Source organism: Epargyreus clarus, unplaced genomic scaffold (assembly GCF_041222505.1).
Source record: "Epargyreus clarus isolate Ecla_fem2 unplaced genomic scaffold, WU_Ecla_fem_2.2 ptg000026l, whole genome shotgun sequence".
Classification (NCBI taxonomy): domain Eukaryota; kingdom Metazoa; phylum Arthropoda; class Insecta; order Lepidoptera; family Hesperiidae; genus Epargyreus; species Epargyreus clarus.
The window spans coordinates 6,017,869-6,035,429 of record NW_027332233.1 but is presented as its reverse complement, the minus strand read 5'-3'; the positions used below and the strand labels follow the sequence as shown (position 1 = coordinate 6,035,429).

Sequence of the window (17,561 nt, the reverse complement as noted above, 5' to 3'; positions counted from 1 at the left end):
CGGTAAAAAGATAGATTGACTCCTAACGTATAGTTAGCGCCAAATTACAAGTCCGCTCTGAAGTTGTTACAAGCAGGTATAGTCATACAATTTGCTATGGCGACGCGATTCATTTCTATATTCAGAGCGGACTAGCAGTTTTACGCGGACTATACCTACTTATGCCAGACAATTTGTACGTTCACACAGTGTTTACAACGCCACATAAACGGTCTCGCACAGTTTTATTAGCCAAGTTGGTGCACTGAAAGGGGTTGTATAAAAGATATTTCGGGCAAGACCATTTCCTGAAATAAATGCACCACATTTGAACTTCCGCCAGTACGAGCGCTGAACTCGGTTTTATTTTAGACAGTTTAAAATTCTGCGCATTTGTAAAATTGAATTCGCGTTATGGTTTCTGCGAATGCTAATGGTTTCTTTTCCGGTACTTATTGAAAACTAAATTAAAATGGACTAAATTATCTTTTTTTTATTTCTATTATTTTTCTCTGTATTTTTTATGTGTGTAACCTGAATGTATCCATTGGTGAGGGAGGCGTAAAGAATAATCCACCATACAACTACATTTTTTCTTATAAAATGTTTTTTAACAAACAAACTTTATAACTAAGTGCAGGATTTGGAGCTTACATATATATGAAGTAACAAATTAAGTTAAAGAATAGTTTGTTTAATTAAGGTGGCAAAACCCTCTGTGGGTCGTCTCCGGCGCCACCCTTATTTTTGCCTAACACCTAAGTGCCAGGGGCCTAAGTGTTATGCGCTGCTGTGTTTTACTTTGAAGGTTGTGGTAAGGGATACAGTTTTTCGAGACATTCCAGTCCTCAGCAACTATAGCTTGCGACTTGCGATCAAATATTTTAGTCGCCAGTCGCAAGTTATGCTAGTAAATGATAATATTCTCGGTTCACGACGTTCTCGGTTTAATTGTGATGATGGTACCTAGTAGATAAAATTTGGGAAAAAATATCACTTGATATTTTTATATACACGATATACATATCTAATATGTACTTTATTTTATAAACATTGAATACAATTCAATCTACATAAAGTTCCGATGCAATCGAAAGCTATCACTTTACAATTTCACTACATATAAATTGCAAATTTACGATACCCATATTTATATCCAGACATTGTTCTGTTCTATTGCAGTTGGATTATTTTACTGTAGTTCATTGTACTTGTATATTCAAATACAATCAACCTTTTGTTTCTCGGGACTTTACGACAGCATAGTACTTTTATAAACTCGGATTTAATGAAATTGGTAATTTAATACATCCATGCGCTTGACATTTGCCACAAACTCCAAATTTCTACAAGCATACAAACGTATGGACGCGTCGAAAGCACTTGCGGCAAATTACTTCTGGTTTGTTAAAAAATACATTCTATGATCATCTACAAGTGCTTGCAGGTATGCAAGTCAAATGCTCTATCCGCACATTTGAATTTGTAACGGTTTGTCGAGGTTTGGTAAGCGGCATAATATTTATTCGGGATATTCGAGAAGCTTTGTCACATCTTCTCGTCGCCCATACCGCAAAATCATAATAAGTATATTTTTTTTATTTTTTATTTCATTTTCTTCATTTCATTCTGAGTATAATCTTCTTACATATATTTATGATACAATTAATTAAATTTACAAAATATAATCTATCTAACTATTTACAAACTATAAATCTATATACAATATATACAAAAAGTATAATTTAAACAAAAAAGAAATATTAAAACTTAAGGAAATATAAAAATGCCTCCCGATAGAGTCCCAAGAATGCTGGCTGTGTTGCCACGTTGTATGGCCAAATTTATTCTTTGGCCAAAGTACGCGACGACATTTCTTTGAAGAACCGTCGTGCTTCTGGCCCCCACGGACCCAGTGTCTCTACCGCAAACGGCACAAATATGTAGCCCTCCCCCAAGTCTGCATATTTGCGCCGCTTCAGAGATTCAGCCGCCTCTGCCACACCACCTGCATGCGTCGAGGTCACTGAAATATGGGATGGAGCCAGCGTATCCACGCAAGTCGCATCCCATACAAGTGACATCCCCTGTTTCCAGGGAACGAGCGAGAGTCATACCGTCGGGCCGCTTGCCATCGTCACGTGCAATACCATTCGGCTCAAGGCAAGCCGGCACGTTGACGGTAACAAGGGCCCTTCGGATGATATCGTTGACACACGCATGACGCGACAAGCGACCAGCACTGCGGCGGCAAGACAGTCCTTGGTGGCCAAACTGGCTGACATTTTCACCACAGAGACAGCGATGTGGCTCATTTGTTTTCATACCTAAACGCAGGCAGACACAAATTGAAAATGAAATATTATCAAAAAACGTACCTAAATTGTATGATGGTAAAGCCTGCAGCCAAAAACCTGACTCTTTTTCAGAGACTGCTAAAAGACGAGCCCGCTCTGAAAGATTTGGTGAATTGTCTAAAAGCTGTATTTGGTATGATTTACAAATGGGCTCTTCCCACAATCTCTGAACAGTTTTATCATCAGGAAAATTTTGCCCTGGGCAGGCCAATGTCCAGGCAGTTTCGGCTTCGTTCACATAAGCAATTTCAGGATTACTAAAAGACATTTTATGTAGTATCTTGTCAATTAAACTTTGCGTGCTATGTGAAGAAGCTAAAAACGCCGGTATAGAAACCAGGATACACTGGAAATTTTGCGAAAATATATTTTCAGTTGAAATATTTATTCAGGGTATTCGAGAAGCTCCGTCAAATATTCTTGTCGCCCATATTATATATTTTCAGTTGAAGATTCAATAAAAAAAATTAGAATAGAAAATCATTAACGAGGGGACATAAACACAGTACAATTACCTGGAATCGACATAATTGTATTACCGGTAATTAGATGCTGCGATCAGGTTCATTGGCTTTTAGCCCAAAATCGAAATGGGCCCAATCCGACCCGCACTAGAGATGTGCAAAATATATATTTTCGTATCACGGATACCTTGCTACGTGAATTTGTATTCGAATGAATGAGTTATTTCTCTCAACATTTATAGATGTACCAAAAATATTTTTTACGCAGGCCGCTAAAGGTTTCTTGAATATTTTTATACTAAATTATTTTGGGCTGTTACGAAAATAAGTATACGTCAGACGGTGAAGATATTATATTTGTGTACGTGACATTTATATAGGTACACCGGTCGTCTGGACTCTTAAATAATAATTCGTAAATTATCTTATATTAAGTTAATAGTTGATTGATTATTTCATAATCCAAAAATATTTCACAAGTTTTAGTTTAGTTTTAGTATTTTAAACGGCATATAAATTATATTTTTTAAGGTATTTTCTAACAAGTTTCTCTGCTAAAAATTGAGAACAAAAGTCCACGTCTTTTATATTGAAGTAAATATTAATGTATTTTCATCTCAAACTTTCTGTTTATTTCCACATAACTATAACTACTTACGTATTTTTCTATCATTTTTTATGACTACAATTATTAAGATTATTATCCGAAATATCCGAAACTTACGTTTTAGTAATATTCAAACTAGCACTTGCCTACGACCTGCTCGATGTCACAAATTGTAACTTCGAAATTAATTAATACCAGTTTGATTAAATTGTTTGTTTCAGGCAAGGTAAATGAGACGTTTGCTTTATATTATCGCTACCCTCCTCCGTAATCCGTTTAATTATGTTTAATAAATTAGAAGGACGCTTTTGATAATCATAATTTTGGACAAATGCTCGTAATTCCTTTATACCCGATTCTAATTAAACTTTGCATGTGATAAGAAAAGCAGCAACAAAATGAAAATATCAATAATCTTTTTTATTTACTTTTTAGGGTAATCCAACAGCAAAATATATATATGTATGTTGTAATTGGTTCTAGATTAAGCCAAAACAAGATTACACATATAGTTTAGATCGATAAGTAACGATGTGTGTTTATGCGTCCGTTCGTGCACATGTACAAGTGTGTCAGAGAAAGCATTGCGTGCAATGTGTGTGTAATGTACATTTAATACATTTTTGTCACGTAATTCTGAAAGTTATAATTGATGGATATTTACAAGTATTTTATATGGTAACTGATTATGTTTCATGTGTCTAAAGTGTTTTTATTTAAAACTAGCTGACCCGGCAAACTTTGTACCGCCTCAATACCAAATATATTCATTAAATATAGCCTATGTTACTCGTTGATAATGTAGCTTTCGAATGGTGAAAGAATTTTTAAAATTGGTCCAGTAGTTTTTGAGCTTTTTCATTACAACCAAACAAACAAAGTTTTCCTCTTTATAATATTAACTAATATTATCAAGAGGATTCGATTATGTACACGTTCCAAATTTACACTAGTGTAGATTTGGTTCTTCTAATAAATGTCGATTAATAAGGGCTATTCAAGCCTCTACATACTTGAATACTCTGCTAAGTATTTTGGTCGCCAACTTTTTACTATCCCACTTTTGCACACGAATCCCTCTTAAGGTATCTTAACCCGTAAGGTTCTCTTCATCTCGGGGTTTAGACACTCTAAATTTTAGTCTGAAATCCACCATACTGACAAGGTGCAAATCACTTAATATTTACAAATAGATATCTGATTTCTCCAATTAATGCAACAAACTGAGTCTGCAGGGAGCAAATGAGAGTATCCCGAAACCAATTTGACTGCAAATCAATGTGAATTTGGATTAACTAGCTCCCTAACTAAGTAATAAACTGAAATGTGATCTATTGTGCTCTGTGGCCTCACTGAAAGTCGAAGCGAGACGTGAAATGTAAACATGAAGTTAATTGAGCTTGATGTAATATGAATTATATATTAGGGTATTACGGAAACTAAGATATCAGTATGTTGTAATGTATATTTATAATTTAATAATTTTGTATATATGTACATTCTGTAAATAAGTTTTTATAAGTACATAGTTTAATATTTAATAATTATTTTATTTTAATTAGTATTAATTTAATGTTTTGTCTAGAATTACTATTTTTGTTAGTAATAAGTAAGAGCATTCAGTCAACTTAATGGTACCACATGTGACCACAGCCAGCCAAGGACATATAATCAACTGTAGATGAGATTAAGAGTACCATCTGAAGTCGGCCATAGATGCGATGCTAGCTAATATACGCCTAAATTAATAAGTCTCAGATTTTTGACTTCCTTACAACACCCTTCAAATCAGAACACAACAGCGTTATAAGTCAGAAATAAATAATGAGATCGTGCCTTCGGAGTTGAATCACAAATCACAAACCACTGAATTTTAATAGGGAACTAATTCTATTGAGAGACCTTATTGTCCAATAGCTTAAATTAGCATAGTCTTTAGTAGCGTAACCCCATTAAGACCTACGATGACCTACTATATACATTAAATCACCATTTCGAAAACCCGGTAGTAACCCGGTAGTAAGACCGTCAATTAGTACAAAGAAACCTACTAAAAATAAACGTGGTAAGTCTTAATTTCTATTATTTCTAACATTAAAGATCTGCCTCAAAATAATTCACTATTTTTTTATAGAATTTCATATAATAGTATTATAGAATACCACTAACAAACTATTGGATACGATCTTTCTTCGAAAGTACCACTTACATAAGGTTGATTAACTTGAACAAATTAATTGGGCTCTCTATTAGGTCCTCCAAAATCCGATTTCCGGGTCCCTTTTTATCACGCACGTAAAAATGTTGTTGGGATTTCCTTGTGACATATCTATTATAAGATATTTAGATTTAAAAGTGGTTAAAAAATCTGTTTTTAAAACAACCCCTACAGTGTTGCAAATGGGCCACATAATGCCCGTGGTGCCAACCGCTACTCTAGATGAATGTTATGCCGTTTTATGCAACATCGAGTGCATTGTATATATCCCTTCTAATTGTACAAACTGTATCAAATGGAATACAAATAACATACCTACTAAAGGCGATTCGAATTGGGGCTCTAGCATATGAGCGACAGTCCACGACCGTCACCGACTATAGTTAGCGACCTCTAGCGAAAGCCGGCGATAGTTGGCGACAGATGACGACGGTCGACACTCGATCTGTCGATCATATATTAACTTACTATCACTCATCCGTCACCTCGATTATCTACATTTTATACGCTACCATTTATTACATAAGTCCGTGCGTGACATTTGATGGTCTTGTTACGACGGTCCAATAAAATTAATATGTTACCACCCGCTGATAAATAAAACGTTCGGGTCATTAAACGATACTCCACTAAAGTCGTTCTGTTGTCTGCTCGTTCAAGGAATTGCCCTTTTCCTCTACGTCAGAGGTTTTCAAAGTTATTATGTAACACCCGTTATTAATAATAAATCTAGCCAAGTTTTGCTTGCAAAACATCTAAAAATGACTATGCCAAATAATGAAATTATCAAATGTCGATCTGTAATATGAAAATTATTGGATATATTGATTATTTATAAAGATTATTTATAAAAATTACGGATTCAAATGGGGTGCCCCCCATTTGAATCCGTAATTTTTAGCACCCCCAAAGGTCGATGAAAATAATGACAATATGCCAGGAAAAAAGGACCTTGCAAATCACCTATCTTCACATTTGTCTATTAAGGAGTACACAGATTAACCAACTTTAACAAAATCAAATTTCCTTTGGACCCCTAACCACGCTTTGTAGACCAGTAGCGCCCACGAGGGGGTTATCACTTGAGAACCACTGCTCCACATTATATTGAGTGATCATCGCTGCCTCTATATAGGTATTCGTGAGGCAATTATTTTCCTCGTAAAGCTCTCACAATATTGTTATTACCCTCTCAGACACAGACGCGACGGTACGTTTTATCATTCTTACCCTGAATTTATTACAAAAATGTTACGTCGATTTAATTACTTTTTATTTTAGTATAACGAGAAGAAAGGAGCTTATTGAAATATCCTAGTTTAAAGTTACCAAGTTTTATAATGTAAAACAAACAAATTTAGATGTAGTCCATCTGTTCGTAAGTACCTACTGCCGCCTCTCTGTAAACAACCCCAGATAGGAGTCCTATCTGAGGATTTTATGACGTATGACACCCGCTAAATTAGCCTTTGGATATGCTACCCCTAAGGGGCTTAAATAGGGATTAAATCTGCCAATTTTAAAGAAAGCCTTTATAAAATTAATCTTAGGCATTTTTGTTATAAATAATTAAAAGTCTGTTTAAAAGTTTTTGAAAAATATCCCCTAAGGCGGTATGGGATATGGAAGAATAATTTTTATATCATATCATATTATAGTCTACGCGTACAAAGTCGGAGGCAACAGCTAGTGTACTTGTAATAATACATTTAATAATTAATCTGAAAGCAATTAGCAAAGACGATTAGATACCGTAGAATCTTGGGCGGTGATCTATTGATCGCAGTTCGTAGAGCCGATTAAATCTTAATAGCACATAACGGTAGCGGAAATTGTTATTATCAACTATATTATGATGAGATCTAATGCATGGATTATAAATATTCAACAAATTTTACATGGATATGAAATTAAAATGAAAATGGTGTTCTATTTACTGTTTCTTTTTCTTAAATTATTATAAGCACAACAATAATAAAATACAAAATGATTCCTTTGCCTATATAAAGTAACCTTATAAATAGCGAAAGCGATATTAATAAAATTTTCAATTTTATTTATTCCAAAATATTCAAAGTTTCAGAAAACTGTAGAGAATCGGCGTGGAAGTCTCCATAATCAATCCACACGAATCAATATGACATACGATCCGGGCAAATGTTTACAACGCTTTCATTATCTCTGTTCAATTCAATCAGGAATTCGCTTACACGATGCCTCCTGACTATAAATAAGTCTGGAACGAAACGGATTCCAGACATGAAAATAGTAGTCTGAAAAATACTATAAAAAGTACTCCCTGGTCTCGTTAAAACTGATTAGATATTGGCGCCAGAACGACAGTCTGGTTAAAAATAAACAATTGAAAAAGAGGGAAAATGATATTCTAAAGCTATAGAATAATTCCTTTCGTTTATTTTATTAGGTTTTAGTTTTCTATATTGAAATATTTATGAAATAATATACAGATCGCGAAGCCTTAGCTGAGCTTTGCATTTGTGTGCGTGAACACTAAAAGTAGAGTCAGATAAAAAACTTTCGAAAATAAATTTAATTATCTTTTAGTTAAGTACATAAGTTGACTAGGTATTCTTGTTTAAAAAAATATGTTGTTTATTAGATGACTAGGTAGCGCTGTTGTGGAGATAAAGATAATACTAATTTTCTTTTTTAAATTCCAAATTCTCAGCTCATCGATTACTACATTAATAGAATCAGTATTAATATGTATCTATGTGGCCTTTAAACCATTATATAAAGAAATTCTGTGCTTTCATAGCTATTGAGCTATCATAAGCTACACTTAACTTCACTAAAGTTGCGGATAAATCTTGCCTCCCTCGAGGAAAATAGTATTTCATGCCAATATCATACTTTAAGAAGAGCTATGCATCATTCTATCTTGCTATCATTCAAATTGAATTCTTGCGTATAAAAATGGAAATCACAAAATGACGTCATACTCTGTCATACACGTGTTAAACATGTAGAAGACTTATTGACTTTATATAAAAAGAGAGGTAGTAAATAAGTCTCTTAGACCGCGAATAAAACCTAAAAACGAAAAGTCTAAGTACTCAAATTTTTTGTTGTTGTTTCACCCCATGAAACTTTAGAAACTTCAAGAAAGTCAGTTACATTTTTGTATAGATTTGGGGATTAAAAGATAAGCTCTGCGAAAAACAATGATCGTAAGCCCAAATTAAAACAAATTTAAAACTTATCTGCAATTAATTTTAGAGTAATACCTATTTTTTCTATGTTATATTTCTGTTCATTTAAGCTGTAGCAACCGAATTAATTTATTATTCTACGATGCACTAATCTACCCAAATTAAACCAATATAATGTGAAAATAAATAATATGTAATTCAATTTCTATAAAATAAACAAACACTACATTCAAGACGCCTACATCGCCCCGTCCACACATTAGATTCACCAATATTCGTAAATCGAAGCTCAAAGCCGTTTTCCATACATCCGCGTCGAGCAACATCGAGAGCTATCGATCGTTGCGACTTGTCGGCGATAAGGCGTGACAGCAACGGACATCAGATATCCGAAGCCAATAGATAACGTAACGTTACATGTTAGATTAGAGAGGGTGTGGCTCGCTGCGATATCAATGCTTTTCCATTTCTATTTTCCTATTTTCCAATACATAACTTTTATGCTGTTGGAGTTGGGACTCTTCTCGGAATTAGAAGGTATTTTAACCGACTTCCGATGTATGTATTGTGTGTGTGTATTTATGTATGTACGTTCATGTATGTATGTAAATTGGTATGAATGCGGTTTTCTCAGTAACTACTGTTGCAATTCGGAAGGAGTTTTGGTTAATTGAAGGAATATCTTAGGAAGGTTTAAGAGATTTTTAAGCTAAAAATCATAGTCGTCAACAAGCTGTCCCACAGCTGGCCACGGGTCCTTTTTAGAATGAAAAGGGTTTAATTCCTCCTCCACCAAGCTAGTTAAGTAATTACACGTCCTTCGGAACTTTAAAAAAGATATACTTCTGTAAAAATAACTTACTCTAACCAAATTCGGAATGGGAATCTACAACACCTTTCTCTCAATATTAAAAGTTCAAAAAGGCTTCATAACGTTTTTCTTCACGGTTTTTCATTATTATGCCAGATATCCCAACTATTTATAAGAAAGGTAAACAAGAGACACACTACACAAAGAACTCTTGCAAAGATCGAAGAGTTTTTTGTTTTTTTCTACCACAAAAACTATAATAGATATCAAACTTACTTTGTTGTAACGTCGGCAACATGTACATAAATAGTTGTTCATGTAAAGATACCCAGTTACAATAACTCATAACTATGTCCATTCAAGATGGCGCCACGAAGCGATTGTGTTACAACAGTTTCGCGCGCCGCTGTGCTCACGTCAGCACTTCTTGTCCTTTGTTTAATTGAGCGTAACAGTTGGGTGTAATGATGTGCCGAGTCGGCCATTTTTGGTATTCGAGTACTTTAGTATTCATATAAAAAAGAATCGAGTCAGTACTCGAGTCCAGAGTATTCACAATGTACTCGAGTTAGCATGAAGTACTCGAGTACTTTGTAACACACAGAACCACGGAAGACCAAAAAAAAGGCACTCACTAAACAAATTTAAACAAGTTGTTACTTGCACAATTCCTGCTGCATTCACTCGTTTGTCTATATAAGGTACATAAGACTGGAGTCAGTGTACGAGTACCGTCAGTATTCGAGTATCACTGGTACTCGAGTACTGACTCGAGTCGACCTGACTCGGCACATCTCTACTTGGGTGTCTATCTCTTTAGTCTTCATTACTATATGTACAATAGTTAAAGGTACGCGTATCAAAAGGGAGACCAAAGCATTTATTCATTTACAGATAGCAAATTGTAATTTTAGTTTTTTTTTTAACAACTATAAAACAATTTCAGACAATTCTTCGTTAGATAGATTCATCTCTTAGTATTGATATTTTTGTCCTAAAACCGACATTTCGATTATGTATCTCAGATTAATTATTATTATTATTTCCATTTAATTCAGACATAGTCCATATTTTGTTAGTATTTACATTGTACTTAAAAACCTATGTTAGTAAAATTTATTATAATTAAAAATAAGAAACAAAAAGTAATAATAATAAATAACAAATATGACAATACAACTAATATGCTTACTTTGGCTCGGTTTGCTAGGACACAGAATTACTATAACGCTGACAGAAACTTCTATCAGCTTCTGTCATTCTCACTTCTCGATCATCGTCTGTTGCTGCCGTATATTCACTCCCGTATACGTTTATTGCAGATATATTTTAATACATCAAAATATTTTTAGGGAAAACTGGATTCTAACACTCTCGCTTAATATCATGTATCGTTGTGACTGTAAGATTTACAAAGTTTGCTTTTACTAAATACCTATAGCATATTGAAAAATATCAAAAAAAAATCCGCAATCTATGTATTATAAAACACATAAAAACAAATATTACTAGTAATACGTACGTATAATTTAGTTGCTTAAAATAATTATATTTTGTGTCAATCGTAATATGATCATTTTACGAAACGTTTTCTAAATTTGTCGATAATTTCGACGTCGTCCCCTCCTTTGCGTGAATAAATAATTGTTTCCATTAGCTATTTTTACAAAGTTCCGCCCAAGACTGCTTAGCTTCTCAGACTAAAACTCGGAATAATATTAAAGCATACAAAAAAATGTGAGCCGTCACGGGACGCCTGGCAGATGTGAAACATCGACATTATTTTGTAAAAGTAATATGCAGAAAAGAACATATTGTGATAGGAACTAAATATGTCATAATGATAAAATAAAATATTACGATTTTTTCCAGATAACGATGACTATTTATTGAATAAACATTTATTTTCATTAAATACAAAAATTTACCTGCATATAGACTGTACCATACCATCGTCACGGCATGCGTCGCCACGCCAGAAATCGGTTTTACGTGCGGCTATAGATGTTTCACATCAAAATTCTAACGTTTGCGCAATAAGGCATGAGTTACATAAACAATAAAAATTAAGTCTATGGCTAAGAATCAAAGAAGAATGCCAGAAGAGACGTTGGTTGGTTTACAAGATTAAAAACTTATAAATTTACGTTGTCAAGTGTAAAAAATTGACAACACTCACGACAACTAACCTGTAATACCTGCCGTAGAATCAGTCAAAATCACTCAAACAAAAATGCTTGAGGTAATATTCCAGAGGCCTTATCTTGTATTTTTGGTCTGAGTTAGACGAACATTATGATTTCAGCTAAACTTATTTGCATAATTATATTATCGCTCGGCGAAATGCGTCCCACACGCTGCCGCCGACAGAAACGCAATTTTTAACTTTGATTTTCTACTTTTACTGCCATATAAAATGTAATTAAGACTGGAGTAATTTTAACAGAATGAATTTAAAATGGCTAGAATCGTACGTTGTTTGTGGTTTTCTCGTTAAAACTTAAAAAATTACAACGCATATAATATAAAATGTAATAATGCAAACGTGTGTAGAAGATAACGAGGTTTTTGGAGTTAGTTGTAGAGTCCATTACGTATCAGTATAGATTTCATGTGTCTACGTTTTAAATTGAGCAGATTTTTTAAATATTCCTTTTTTGTTTTCTTACATATATTCTAGTAGTCAAGGTAGGCGACAAGAACTGTGGTTGGCATCTGCGGAACCACCGCAGTATAGCACTGTGTATTCCTATAATGAGGAGATTGATATAAAGGTATATTCACTGTTTAGATTCAGTTATTTCTCTGGAGTATCAATTTACGCGTGGAACATTTTTAGGCAGTAGTTCTGTTTTAAAAGAATTGTTCCATGTTCTTGTATTACTTCTATCAAAATTTAAAGTTTGAGTTATTTAACTAAATCATATTTGTTTCCTTTGTTAGCAGAACCGAGCGGACCGAAGACACCGTATCCAGCAGCGAAAAACTCACCAACAATGCAGTCCGGCACAAGATAGTGGTATTGGGCGCTGCGAAGGTCGGCAAGTCCTCGCTGATATCACAGTTCCTCTACAATACCTTCTCACCGAAATACAAACGCACGATTGAGGAAATGCATCACGGAGACTTCAACGTAGCTGGAGTGAGACTAACATTAGACATACTGGATACATCCGGAGCGTATGAGTTTCCAGCTATGCGCACTCTATCCATGCAATCAGCTGATGCGTTTATCCTCGTCTACGATATCACGGATGCGAACAGCTTCGCCGAAGTCAGGAGTCTTCGGGACCAGATCCATGAAACTAAAGAGAGCACAGCGGTCCCCATCGTGGTCGTGGGGAACAAAGTGGATTTAGCTGAAACTGGGGATCGAGAGGTGAGTGATTAACTAAAATGATGTGATAAATGGCGAATTATATGCAGCTTGACTGCAACAGTTTGCTTCATGTTTTGGTCTAGTTTGAACAAATATATTTATTAAGTAAATTAACTTATAATTAACAATAACATCTTTTATTCACTTTAGAGAGGACTTATGCCAAAAAGCGACCACACTAGATAAATCTTGAGCTATTTATATAATAATTAATAAAAACAAACAAATGAATTTATATACGCATGCTTCTATGAAAATCACAGAAATTGAAATTTATTAGCAGTCATAAATACAACTGGAACACGTTATACCCTAAAGAATAAAATCGTGAATTGAAGTGAATCAAGAGTAAAATATAACGACACGACCCTAGGGGCGTAAATATTGTTTGACGTGAGAGCTTTTTTCGAGATGTTTAAAATTTTATAGAGATAGATTCTTCCATATGTGTTCACGATTGCTATATAAAAGGGTAAAGGGCCGAATATAAAACTTTGTAGATCTGAGAAGAACGTTACTCAGCAATACTTCCCTTGCTCTAGTTTTCGTTCAAAAGTCATAAATCTTCCCCCTTTTTGCCATTTCCCATCCATCAGTTCATAAAAGTTCGTTGCTTGTGATTTGAGAATTTACGAGAATTTCCGACAGTATTTTTAATAAAGCTTGTAATAAACTCATATAGTAAAAAATTAAGAAATCTAACGAGACTAAATATAACAAGAATTTCATGTTTAACTGAGGCGTTGCAATAGGTAACACCTGATACTATTGTCATATCAGCTACTATTAAACCTATATCTCCGATATATTTTAGTAGTCTATGCTATTATATCATAATTATTGCAATTTTACCAAATGTTCCTTTCAGCCCAATGGGTTAATAGAAGTAAATCGTCAATCGACGTGGAAATATTCATTGCTTAACTTGATCAATACATTGCGCTTGTAAAAATATAAGACTAAAATGAAACATTGTTACTACATTCACTAACAACTAGATGTTCTCAAATAAAGTTGCTACAATAGTTTTCGCTTAGTTTAACAGCCGGCGAGTGTCACGAGACACTTTCCGCGTACGAATCGAATTTAAGAAGGACAACAGCTGACTGTGAACGTACTGACTTCGTGTCCTTTACTTAACAAGACACTTGTATTTACTAGACCGTTTTCTTTAAGATATGGAATGAATTACAATATAGGAGTTTTTACCCGACTGCACAGGGCAATTTTTTACGAGTGTTTTATGTACCTATGTATACAATATCTCTTATTGGCACGCCCTACACAATACAACCCTAATATTTGGTCAGTCAAATTTGAGGAAATGACATTAACTAATGTATTTCATAAGATACGACTGTTTAGCATAGCCCATAAGATTTAATAACTACAATAACTTAATAATATATGAAAATGCTGACTGAGTATTAAGTAATGCTATTTAATTAGTTCATTTATTATTTTCATTTATATAAATATCAAATATTGAATATGAATCACTAGAAAGAAAACTAGAAAACAGTGCTAGTAAAAAGCAGTTAAAAAGTTTTAATAGAGAAGATTGCTATCAGAAACCTGCAATTTAACTTTAAAAACCAAAAAGGAAAAAGGAAGATTAGAATTTAAAATCTACTTTGATTTTTTATGGTCCGCACAATTAAAGTTAAAAAATAAATATAGTTAAAAAAAGCGTGGGGTGCTCCATTTATCAGTTTTCGAAAAGCGCCCCACACTTTTTCCACAATTATACTATTTACTGTTCCTTAATTTATTCCTAGATTGAAAATTATTTTATTCTTTTTAACTGTCTTCCTAAAGGAAGAGAGGTTATCTATTCGACACGCATATATATTTATGTATGACCAGCGATTTTTTCGCGCTGCCGCGACCGATCGACATAATTCAAACACCATTATGTGCGGCTAGTTTCACAGGGGGTCCCGTTTCGAGGAAAAACCCGATTTCTTATAAAGTTGAATAGCTCGAGTATTTCTTAACCAATTTCAATTTTCTTTTTTTTTCAATGAAAGAGTGTTTCACTGCGGTACTTTCCTACCTTGACATGGGTATGGTCTGATGATTAGAACTTTGAGTTATGGGGTGGAACTCATCATCACTACACTGCTTTTTACATATTTTAAGATAACTTACCTTCTACCCACCAAATTCTCATTAAATTTAAAATGAACATTGTTTACCTAGATTAACATGATATGGTGGAAAATTTGACCTTCAACTCTTCAATCCTGATAATGCAGAGGTGAGGCAGAAGGCACCTCAGATATCTAGATATTCGCAGAAGTAGTTACCGTCCGGTGGGCTTCATGCTTCTATGCTTCTTCTTTCGTTTGCTATTTTTAAAAAGTTATTATTAACTACTAAACTATTGCTGCTAAAACGTACATTTACATGTCTTAACTTTAACAACCTAAATTCATGACAAATGATTGTGTTTTTGCAACCCATATATTTACAAGTGTAAAAAGATCCTAAATTTTATTTTCTTGTTTATCTTTTATTTTTAAAGTAATTTAAGTTTTGGTATATTTTTTTATAATATAGGAGTAGCAGACGAGCATGCGGTCCACCTGATGGTAAGTGGCTACTGCCGCCCATGGACATCTGTAATCAACCCCAGATAGGATTAGATATTCCTTCCTGAGGTCGGCCACATATGCGCCGTTACCCCTGAGGACTAAGCTGAAACGCCTCGGAAAAGTATGTCTCTCTTACCACACCCTTCAAAACGGATCACAACAACGCCTAACACTGCTGTTATTAGGCAGAAATAGGTGTGGCGGTGGTGCCGCCGGAGTCAAACCACAATGGGTTCTACCACCTTCAAAACCTTATATTCTGTTTTATTTTAAATCTTACGTCATTAACACACGCCATTTGCATTAGTAACACACTATAATTACAAGTGTAACTTCCTAACCTAATGTTTGCAGCCGCTTTTCACCACACAGAAAAGTTAATGCATTACTTATATTATACATTTTATCACACGTTTTTATGTCCGTCATGAATTCTAAGTAGCTTTACACTTTAGCTTTCCCGAGGTGCAAGATTAATGCAATGCATCTCAGACGAAGCACTTGGTGAATATTTACCTATTTCCCCGCACATTTATTCTTCAATATATATGCAGTTCGTGCTGCGAATAAATTGAATTTCCGGGGAAAGCATAATAAAGGAAATATCCCCATCTAAACGTCGGATATAGTCCGAGGTTGACGGGCGACGTTGCACCAATGTTATCATCAAATAGTTCATTCGAATGCTCCCCTGGTACCTGTCCTAGTTTTAATGATTCATTTGAAAAACAAAGAACGGTTGAAAAGGTATAATAACTGCACGTAGTTCGAATAGGGCACTTCAACTCCAGCTTATGACTTATATTAGTTAGTAAGTAGGGCTAATAATAAAGAAAATTACCCCCCATCTAAACGTCGGATATAGTCCGAGGTTGTCAATCAAATAGTTCGTTCGAATGCTCCCCTGGTACCTCCCCTGATACCTGGCCTAGTTTTAATGATTCATTTTAAAAACAAAGAACGTTTGAAAAGGTGTTATAACTGAACGCAGTTCGAGTAGGACACTTCCACACCAGCTTATAACTTATATTAGTTAGTAAGTAAGGCTAATAATAAAGAAAATATGCCCACATAAACGTCGGATATAGTCAGAGGTTGACGGGCGACGTTGCAACAATGTTACCATCAAATAGTTCATTCGAATGCTCCACTAGTACCTGTCCTAGTTTTAATGATTCATATATAAAACAATTCATATACAAATATATAACAAACAAAACGTTTGAAAAGGTGTTATGACTGCACCCGGTTCGAGTAAGGCACTTCTAGACCTACTTATGACTTGTAACAGTTAATAAGTAGGGTTGCTATGTTCAATTTCGAGGAGGATTGTAGTACTCTTACATAACGCACAGTATAAGGATCATTAGCATGAAGTGTTCCAATTAATTTCATGAATCCAGCAATATATCTGCAGTCGATCGTAAATAAAACACAATTATATTGGTCCTAGTGCAAATTTGGTCAAAATATTAAAATATTCAATAACGCTTCCTATAATCACTAAAGTATCCTATGTTTTGGGCCTTGTGGACATACACGAGAATAAATATATGAACACCGAGACCCAGAAACTAAATTAACTCATGATTTACATGTCAATCTGGCTAGTATAGTAACGTCTATACCCGGTGGGACATATAAAACGTAAATAATTATGTAATGCCCTGGTTTAAGACCCACAACAAAATGGGTGCTTATATTTTATTTCGTTTTTTTTTCGAAAACTCTGCGGCAAACGTAATTTATCGGCAAACATTATTTTTCTACATAAAATAGGTGAAAAAGTATCAAAGACTTCTCAAAATAATATTCTAACACAAACAAAACACTCACATTGGAATTGACTAGCAAATACACATTTCCAGAAAATACAAATTGATATTAATAAAATATTGAAATATAACAGACACTTCCAAATACTCGTATTGAGCACCTACGCAAATATTGATAGATCTTCCTAAATGTTATTCTAT

The 17,561-nt window shown here is 34.3% G+C and overlaps 1 protein-coding gene across 1 annotated transcript in view; it reads left to right on the top strand.

The window, feature by feature from the left end:
- The window catches only part of LOC140753529 (ras-related protein Rap-1), a 33,162-nt gene that overhangs the window by 11,456 nt on the left and 4,145 nt on the right, over window positions 1-17,561 (top strand). The window contains exon 2 of the mRNA XM_073088204.1: window positions 12,556-12,988. Within this exon, the coding sequence (XP_072944305.1) occupies window positions 12,556-12,988 (433 nt within the window). The remainder of the gene's footprint in view (window positions 1-12,555; window positions 12,989-17,561) is intronic.